Genomic DNA, 10,392 nt, shown 5'->3' with positions numbered 1-10,392 from the left:
ATTAAATGTACATCCACAATATAATATATTTATAACAAAATCGAAAAACAATTTGCCCAATTTGCCAGCCTATTTTTTCTTAAAACAAAATTTTTATTCTTTTGATCTGTATTTTCTTTTACAATGCAATCACTCTTATAATGACCAGTGTTATCACAGTGTGTGCAAACTTCATTCTCAGGGAGTGTGAGGTACTTGCTTTTGGGATCCCACTTAGGTGCTGAGTTCCCAAAGCCAAATCCTCTTTTGTTGCTACTATGATGTTCTTGTAGCCATGAAAGTGCATCAGAGGACCTGTTTCATTTACAAGTTCTTTCTAGCTCATGCTTAACCTTGTTCAGGTCCTCCTTTATGACTCTTACTTGTTCATCCCTTTTATACAACTCATATTTCGTTTTACCTACATTCTCTTCTAAAGTGAATTATGTGTCACCATCTATATTTTTACATGTTCCTAATTTCAATTTTAGATTTTCAAATATAAGTTCTAGGACAATTGTATCAAGTGCATGAACGTGGTTCTTCAACACAGTATTTTTACTTTCAGTTTCACAAGCCCTAAGTTTAAGGTTTTTGCACTTAGCCTTCAAAGACATATTCTTTTGACAGTTGTTCCTTTTTATTATTCACATCCTCAGACTCATCAATCAGCTCTAGTAGTAATTCAGACAATCTTTCTTTAGATAGAAATTTAATGTTGTGTTTGAGATGAAAGACACTTACCTCAGCTTCTTCATCAGATTCTCCAATAGCCATTAGTGCTCGTTCATCATCGTCATCATCATCTGAGCTTTCTTCCTATGCAGCTACCATAGCCTTGGTTGATCCTTTGTTATTGCCTTTCTTGGGATGAACTTGTTCCTTCTTCCCGTTCCTTCATTCAGCTATTTCCTTCTTTCACTCAATCTCCCACAAAGGAAAGTTCTTGATCATGTTATCAATCTTTCCACACTTGTAGCAACCATCATTGGTTTGCTTCTCCGGAGCTCTTGCCTTGCGGTAGTTTCTACTTCTTGAAGAACCTTTTCCTCTCCTTAGGTACTTCTTGATGTCTTTGGTGATCATTATCATTTTATCATCTTCCAGATCAAAACCTTTAGTGATTCTGAGTGCCAAACTCTTTTCCTTCTTAGGTACATCCACTTTCATGGCTTGTCTCCTAATTTCATAAGGAGTGATATTTCCAATTAATTCATCTAAAAGGAGTGTAGCAATGTTCTGAATAGCAGTGATCTTGCTTTCCTACGTAATTGGCAAGACCCTTATCAACCCTTTCTTCTTCAGGGATAATCCTGCCAAGAGATTTTAGTTCATTTGTCAATGTAGTGAACCTTATGTACATCTCTTGAATGGTTTCTCCATCCTTCATAGAAAAGTTTTTATACTGAGAGTACAATAGACTTCCTCTTGATCTCTTCACCTGAGTTATTCCTTCATGGGCCACTTGCAGTGTGTCCCAAATTTGCTTAGTAGTGGAACAACCTTGGATTCTGTTGTATTCATCTAGACCAAGTCCACAAACAAGCTATTTCTTCGATTTGGCATTCTTTTTCCACTTCTTCAAATCCTCAACATTGCAATCAGCTCTTGTCTTTGGCATATATACTCCTTCAACATTTTTCTTCAAAGTAGCTAGTGGACCATCAGTGACAATGTCCTATAGCTCATAGTCATCTCCCTGTATGTGATCTATCATTCTTGACTTCCATCAAGAGTAGTATTGGCCATTAAAGAGTGGTAACCTAGCAATGGATCGCCCTTCCCAATTTTCAGGTGTTTCACTCATCTTCATCTTCTCCGAAGGTGTTCACCTCTTCAAGAATAACCAGCTCTGATAACAATTGATGTTTTATACTTCAATACTACACAAGAAGGGGGTTTATTTGTGTGGTGTCCAATTGTTTCACGTGCACAGATTATAGAAAGACATGGTTCTTGCATGAAATCCGTACACTACAGTTGCAGAATAATAAATGTAGAAAGTAAAGAACACAAGTATTTTTACGTGGAGAACACCCGGCTAAAAAGATAAACAACCACGACCTACTTCCTAGTAGAATTGTTTCCAACACTTCACTAAATCATTGAGTGAAACATCAACGTTTACAAAACTCTTGTAAACCTAAGGATTACCTCTAACCCTTTGTGGCAACCAGCCTCAGGCTGTTACGACAACTTCAAGTTAACTCTAACTTGAACAATACAACTCAAGATTCCTAGTAGAAATACTTCTAGAGAAAGCTGGAAGGTACAACTCAAAAGCCCTACTACAATTGAACTAGAATAAAAGATAGACACATGGAACTAGTTCTTCTATTTAATTCATGTAGCTTTAGGTTCGCACTTTTGAAACACACAAGAATTGCTTACAAAATGCCTTGCTATTTGCTCTCAATTCCTACTTATCTTCAGTGTATGTGTGTACCTGTAAAAGAGAACACAACTGATATATATAGAGTTAGTGGAGTAAAGATTAACTAGAGTTCTAATATTTTACTCTTTCATGGTGGAAGAGTTTTAGTTATCTTCAACTTCTAACTCCTCCCTTATCTAGGATAGAGTTCTCTTCAAGTAAGGAGTCCTGCTCCTTATCAATTATGCCACCTTTTCGTTTAGGAGATATCATATATAACCACTTATGCTTATCCCCTTCACGTGCATGTCTTGTGCTTGAATATGCCTATGCCATGTGTACACTGTGTATGAACCTGGTTCATGCATGTGTTCCTTTGTCAATCATCAAAATGAAACTTACTCAAGTCAATAGGGGTAAAATACAATACCTGAGCGGAGCAATATTACTATTATAATATTAAAATTCGGTAGTGTCAAAAGACTACTACAACTTCAAAAGAAATAATACTCTTTATTTTAAACACATCACTATGATATTACTATAGCTCATTATTTATCTCACAGACTATAATCTGTGTATTAGTCTCTCTAACTCTCTGTTGCTTCTCTCGATTTTGTGTACTCAAATGAACGGACAAAGATCTTATTTATAGGAGTGATGAAGGACCGCCCATAGAACCAATCAAAAGATTGGATTTCATATGCAAGATGCATATTGCAGTTGCAAATCTAAAACCGAAATCTGTTACAAGACCAATTTGCTAGATCCGCCTAGCTTGCCTTTCGTTTAGCCAATAACATTTTTTTCTTTATTTATTATTTTTATTTATTTATTTTAGGGACCCCACAGCCATGGCATACGGTGAAGTACATGATGATCAATTTAGTCACGGCTCTGTTTTCTTGTATAACGGTACAGTTAAATTTATACGTGATTTCTAGACAAGTGAACTAATTTGATCTTGAAGTAATATAATAATCAAAGAAATACACAATACTTAGCCTTAGAATGTATATGAAATAGCAATGACGATGATTCCGTGAACACGGTTTTCGAACACAGTAATGATGAGATCAAAAAGGAAGAAAGTGAAATTGTATAAAGTTTTGTATAGAATATAGTATATGTTCTTGCCAGAAAATTCGTGTACTTTAGAATAGTAACTGAGCGCACTATTTATAGTTATGCCTAGGGAAAGAGATCCTAGGATCATGCCCTCCTTTAATGCCAATTATGAGGACCATTGATGAAGATGTAACGTTGAACATAAATGCCAAATTCTCTGTAACGGACCGTCGCTCTTAATACTGTAGAATATTTCTTAGTAAATGCTACCGGGCGGAGAGCATTTAATACACCTTTATGAACGTTATCCTTTCTGGTGACAAGCGGAGTGGCTGCGTTCGGTCCTTAGCCATCCCATCTTGGATTCCACGTGTCCTCCTTTTAGTCATCTACGTGTCATATCATATTTTACCCTATACAGATAGTCCCCCTACTTTCCGATGACATAATTTTATGTTACCGAGAAGTTGGTAGAAATACCCTTTCCGGTGACCGTTCATCCCCTGATATTTGCACCGTAAATTGGAATCCCTCTGGCTGGAATTAGACCTCATAGTTTTCGAGAATCGTGCTTCTTTAATATTCTTCATGGATGACACCAATTTCACTACATTGACGTTGAAGTTATATTCTGATAACCTAGGGTAAGAAAGATCTCGAGACCCCAACGTTTGTTTATCTTGAAGTGATCTATTGTTTCGACCACGACCAGTCCCTCTGTTAACGGTGAACTTATTTTCTGCTCGAAAATTTCTTCCACAGCCTTCGGTACGCTCGTAGGGCAAAAACGGACCCCTCAAAATCCGCTTATCCGCGTCGTGGTCATCCTTTTATTTTTCTCTGTTTTTCTCCCATCCTTTGACCGATGATGTAGAACCGACCTGGTCATCTTAGATCCTTATCTTTGACTCGTACCAGTTATGAACATCTGCCCAGGTTGTTGCTTGAAACTCAAGCAGGCTCTCTTTTAGCTTCTGGGAAGCGTCTGAACTTCTTGGATTCAATCCTTTGGTGAATGCTTCAGCTGCCCATTCATCCAGGACGGCCGGGAGCAACATTCTTTCTTTATGGAATCGGGTAACAAACTCTCGTAATAATTCTGATTCTCCTTGTGCGATTCTGAATATGTCGGCCTTCCGGGCTTGCACCTTTCTAGCCCCAGCATGAGCTTTAATGAAAGATTCTGCGAGCATCTCAAAGGAATCTATGGAATTCTCGGGCAGTAATGAATACCACATAAGGGCTCCCCTCATGAGAGTTTCGCCGAATTTCTTTAGCAACACAGATTCAATTTCTTGAGGAGCTAGATCATTCCCTTTCACCGCCATTGTGTAGGTGGTAATATGTTCCTACGGGTCTGAAGTTCCATCATACTTTGGAACTTCAGGCATTTTGAAATACTTCGGGATTAGTTCTGGTGCCGTGCTTGGCTTGTACGGTAATTGAACATACTTCTTCGAAGTTCGGACCTTTCAATACTGGGGGTGCGCCCGGGATTTGATCCATGGGGGCGTTTACTTCCCTCATGAACCGTAAAAGCTCATCTTTTAATGAATCGTTCTCGTTGTTAAGACCTGGTCTGCTCCCCCAGCCCCATCGGTGCCAACTTCACCCATGGGAGTGTTGTTGTCGACTCTCTACGTTGTTTGTTCTGAGGGAATAACGGGAGGAATTGGATCGCGCCTGTTTGCATTGTTCGAAGCACCTAATAGTGCCTGCTTCAATTCCGTCATAACTCGATCCTGCAGCATGAGATGGCCTAGAATGATGGCATGTTGCTCTTACAGGAACCTCACAACATCCGCTAGTTGCTCCTCATCAGCATCATCGGGAGTTGTCTCCTGAACCCGTCGGGGTATCACCTGTCATGCACTGGTATGGTGTCATTCTCCTCATTGTGAGTGTCACTCATTGAATCCTCGAAATGAGGATGACCCCCCTTGAATTTCAGGGTTGCGTGCATCGTTAACAGTGTTATCTGCCATTTTATTTTGTAATTTTTTCTAAGACAAAATAATCAAAACACGTTAGTAAAAAAGGCAAGGATCAATTTAATTGCATGTCTGTCTTGGCCCCACGGTGGGCGCCAAACTGTTTTGCCCGTAAAATGGTACAGTTGAATTTATACGTGGTATCTAGACAAGTGAACTAATTTGATCCTGAAATAATACAATAATCAAAGAAATATATAATACTTAGCCTTAGAATGTAGATGAAATAGCAAAGACGGTGATTCCGTGAACACGGTTTACGAACACAGCAATGATGAGATTAAAAAGCAAGAAAGTAAAATTGTATAAAGTTTTGTATAGAATATAGTATATGTTCTTGCTAGAAAATTCGTATCCTTTACAATGGTAACTGAGCTCATTATTTATAGCTATGCCTAGGAAAAGAAATCTTAGGATCATGCACTCCTTTAATGCCAATTATGAGGGATATTGATGAAGATGTAACGTTGAACTTAAATGCCAAATTCTTTGTAACTGACCGTCACTCTTAATGCTGTAGAATATTCATTAGTAAATGCTACCGGGCGCAGAGCATTTAATACACCTTTATGAACATTATCCTTTCCAGTGACAAGCGGAGTGGCTGCGTTCGGTCCTCAGCCATCCCATCTTAGATTCCACGTGTTCTCCTTTTAGTCAGCCACGTGTCATATCATATTTTACCTTATACAGGCTCATGGACTGAAACTTACAGTTTCGATATGATCCGAGTGACCAGAATCATCAAGCATGTAAGTATTATTGCTGGCTAATTTGTATGATTAACATAAATTTGTTTTCTGGAACCAGAACAAAGAGCTCACTAATAGATTTTATTATACATGTGTTACTGCTATTAGAGATACAAGGAAATTTGCAATTTTTCTTGGCTAAACACATCTAACTTTCTGGTACTACCACTGAGGTATTCTTCCATTTAACTTTACTAATTTACAAATTTCATGGCTGGAATTAAGTCTAGCGAGTATTTATATTGTTTGTTTTTAGTTGAATGACAATATCCGAACTCCAAAAAAGGTGTATGAATCATAAATTACAGGTAGCGAAATGCATACAAAATGGATCTCTTGAAGAAGCATAAAACATGGTAGAAAACATAAATATGTTCCTTTGTGAAACCATACTTAAACAGTGTAGAACTGACTATTTTGATATAAATTACAGGCAGTGAAATGCATACAAAATCCAAGTCATGAAATTTTTGCCACCCCAAACACAACAGACATATAAATACTAATTAGGCTAGCTAGCCAATGGAAACACGCATCGTTTAGCGCCTGGATATTGCGACAGCTGACAAAATGATAAGGAGAACAAGACACACCATCGCGCCAAAGGAGCCAATGAGAGAACCAGCAGATCGTTGGCAGAAATCTGTATATTGTTGGCAAATTGAAAACCAGTTTGCAGAAGAATTCCCATTATGTGCTAAATACACAATGGCGGCTGCTGCAGAAGCTCCAGATGTGAGAAGAGCCAACATTATCTTCAAAAGGTTCAAATGTCAGGTATATGATAGATATCAGTATTACTCAATAGCTTTAGCAATTCATGGGGAAAATCGTGTACACTTTAGTAAACGGACTTTTAATTACCAGGCCATCTAAAAGATCATTTGTCCATAATAAGTTGATCTACTTAATAAATAAAGCAACCTACTACTACTGTAATGTAAAAAATTGTAATTGTCCGTATACATAAGTAAAATCTGTTAATAGTCCGTATTTGTAAAATAAATTTTGGAAACTTTAACAAAGAAGAACAGAAATAAAGAAAAAGCAGAATTATATCCGACCCCACTAAATTCACAGTATTTCCTTAAAAAACTTAATCACCTCCTAGTACTCGAAAATTGAAATTATTTTCTCCCACGATAAAATGGATAAACCATACTGGTATAGTGGTACTTCAAACAATAGTGTATAGCGAACACAAATGGCGGCAGTGAACCACACTTACTTTATTTTGTAAGAAAAACAATGCAGAAAAGGAAGAAGAGATTTAAGAACTTTCGTAAGGAAATTCTAAGGAAATGGTCTGGCATTTATAGCCAACAGGTTGGGTTCAAACCGAAGAGTTGTAACTCTTCATTTAAGGTTGTAACTCGGAAAAGATATTTTACGAAACGATTATTTACGTAAGCCGCCAATTTCAAAATTTAACAGGAAAATAAAATGGTGACTATATCCGATAACCAGTTCGGGTTCATGTCGGATCGGTCGACTGCGGAAGTTATCTACCTTATTAGGAGGTTGGTGAAATAGTACATGAATAGGAAGAAGGATTTGCATATGATGTTTACTGACATGGAGAAAAGCGTATGACAAGGTACCTAGGGAGGTTCTTTGGAGATGCATGTATGCAAAAGGTATGTTGGTCGCTTACATTAGGGCGATTAAGGACATGTATGATGGAGCTAAGACTACCGTCAGGACAGTGGGAGGCGACTCTGAGCATTTTTCGGTTATTATAGGGTTGCAACAAGGATCTGCACTCAACCCATTCTTATTTGCCCTTGTGATGGACGCACTGACGCACTATATTCAAGTGGAGGTGTCATGGTGTACGTTATTCCCTAACGACATAGTTATAATTGATAGGTGCGAGGCGGCATTAACAAGAGGCAAGAGGTTTGGAGACAGGCCCTTGAGTCTAAGGTTTTCAAGCTAAGTAGGACAAAGACAGAATACCTAGAGTGCAAGTTTAGCGCCGAGTCGAGGGAAGCGGGCATGGACATGAGGCTTGAATCACAGGTCATCCCCAAGAGAGGCATTTTCAAGTACCTAGGGTTGGTTATCCAGGGGGATGGGGAGATCGGCGAGGATGTCGCACACCGTATAAGGGTGGGGTGGATGAAATGGAGGTTAGCATATGGAGTCTTGTGTGACAAGAAAGTGTCACTGTTACTCAAAGGTAATTTTTATAGAGCGGTAGTTAGACCAGCCATGTTGTATGGGGCAGAGTGTTGGCCAGTTAAAAAATCACATATCCAGAAGATGAAAGTAGCTAAAATGAGGATGTTGAGATGGATGTGTAGCTAAAATGGATAAGATTAGGAATGAAGTTATTCGGGAGAAGGTGGGCGTGACTCTTATGGATGACAAGATGCGGGAAGCGAGGCTCAGATGGTTCGGGCACGTGCGGAGGAGAAGCCCAGTTGCCCCGGTAAGGAGGTGTGAGCGGTTAGCTTTGGTGGGTACGAGACAAGGTAGATGGCGGTGTAAGAAGTATTGGGGAGAGGTGATCGGGCAAGATATGGCGTGGCTTCAGATTTCCTAGGAAAAGGTCCTTGATAGAAAGATGTGGAGGTCGAGCATTATGGTTGTAAGTTAGGATGTAGTTGAGCAATTTCTACTGTGTACGGGGTGTGAGGCTAGCCTGATAGGGTTTCGTCTTAGATTGCTAGTGGTGAATGTTGTGTTCACACTATTTTGCCGTTTTCCATAGTATAAGGCCTTATTTACTTATTATTGTTATTGTTTTTCATCTATTTTCTGGTTCTTATGTCGATGTTATTATTTTTATATTTTCTGTTGATGGTACTGATGTATTTGTCTCTTTTCGTCTTCTTGAGCAGAGAGTATTTCAGAAATAGTTTCTCTACTCCCTCGGGGTAGAGGTAGGGTCTGCGTACTCACTACCCTCCCTAGACCCCACTTGTGGGATTTCACTAGGTTGTTGTTGTTGTTGTTATAACGGGAAAATAAAACAGGAGGAAAAATTAAATTATAGTTTGAGAAACGGTTGATTTGGATTTAAATTATTACTCTAATATAATCTTACTAATATTGAATAAATAATTTGGTTCAAAAAATTAATCAATCAAATCATTTGACCAAATCCAAAGCCGAAACCAAATCCGAGCGACAAAGACGGCGCGAGGCTAGACTTCTTATCAACTTCTTAAGAGGTAGAAGAAGTGCATTTATATATATACCTAACAAATGACAGTGGGAGGGAAATTCAAAGATTCATTTCCCATTCACACTATTTTGAGCCATTCACACTATTTTGAGCCAAAAACCCAACAAAATATTTATAGCTTATAATAAAATAAGATAAAGAACAAGTGAATCTATTACCGCGTCAAGGAAGATGAGCAAAATCCGACTTTTTCCTGCTCTGCTTCTGATAATGTGAAAGATGGAAAATGGGAGAGAAAGAGCAAGATATGCACAGATTATTGCATTCACAATCACGAACAACCTTTGTTTTACAAAAAAAAAAAAAGAGAGTTAACCTTCTCTATACATATGCATCAAAATAAGAAATGTAGCGTTATATCTCACATAATATACAAATATGGACTTACTTAAATGTGTCAAAGTCATCATATTGAGCCGAAAATTGCACAAGCTGTGTGACAAAAGGAAGAGTTTGCTCAGCAGTTCCCATTGCCACAGCACCTGCCAATGTTCCTACAATTGCAACAATACGCAAAATGAGATCAAATACAGATAATCCTCTATTCACTCCATGATAATGCCCTATAGCCTTAGATGCTTCTCCAGATTCAGTCGATACCGCCTTCATCATTCCTTTTCGATATAGCTAGCTCAAGTTTCTCTATTCACTCTGTATGATTTGTTAGCTTGTAATAAGTGCTTTAGATTGATCATCAATTTATAATATGCATACTAAGTGCTTTAGGTTTGCTGACATCTAACTTATCTGGTCAAATTATATGATCATTCTTAAAGTAGCTAACATATGCACTTATATTTCCAAACCCTTTACCTGCTCAACTTTAAGATAGGAGTTAAGACAATGTACAGATTTTTCCATATTATTAGTGTAGTTTAACCTATTATATCAAGTTACTGAAGTGTTATTTTAACTAGGCCACCAATTAGTAATAATTATCGTAGAGTTTTATCTTTTAATTACTTATAAATGATTAATTGTGTAAATATTTTTTATATTGTTAGTACATGGAACTTAGACTCAGAAAGAAAATGA

The 10,392-nt window shown here is 38.0% G+C and overlaps 1 protein-coding gene across 1 annotated transcript; it reads right to left on the bottom strand.

Annotated features, from left to right (window-relative positions):
* Positions 1–6,481: 6,481 nt before the first annotated feature.
* Positions 6,482–10,033, bottom strand: LOC107783144 (casparian strip membrane protein 2-like). The gene is made up of 3 exons (XM_016604116.2): positions 9,746–10,033; positions 9,516–9,639; positions 6,482–6,919 (listed from the first exon to the last, which is right to left on the bottom strand). Exons 1-3 carry the CDS (start codon positions 9,967–9,969, stop codon positions 6,704–6,706), a joined length of 564 nt encoding a protein of 187 aa, XP_016459602.1. The 5' UTR covers positions 9,970–10,033; the 3' UTR covers positions 6,482–6,703.
* Positions 10,034–10,392: the final 359 nt, after the last annotated feature.

This window comes from Nicotiana tabacum, chromosome 12, assembly GCF_000715075.1.
Source record: "Nicotiana tabacum cultivar K326 chromosome 12, ASM71507v2, whole genome shotgun sequence".
Taxonomy (NCBI): domain Eukaryota; kingdom Viridiplantae; phylum Streptophyta; class Magnoliopsida; order Solanales; family Solanaceae; genus Nicotiana; species Nicotiana tabacum.
Note: the sequence above shows the minus strand (reverse complement) of the source record. Positions and strands in the feature narration are given on the sequence as shown.

What these genes read in the sequence shown, in the direction of transcription:
- LOC107783144 (XM_016604116.2), bottom strand. Translation starts at nt 9,969, where the DNA reads ATGATGAAGGCGGTATCGACTGAATCTGGAGAAGCATCTAAGGCTATA. An exon ending in GATGACTTTGACACATTTAA is followed by an intron (nt 9,640 to 9,745) that starts GTAAGTCCATAT and finishes TGTAAAACAAAG; the next exon opens with GTTGTTCGTGATTGTGAATG. An exon ending in TGCTCATCTTCCTTGACGCG is followed by an intron (nt 6,920 to 9,515) that starts GTAATAGATTCA and finishes AACCTTTTGAAG; the next exon opens with ATAATGTTGGCTCTTCTCAC.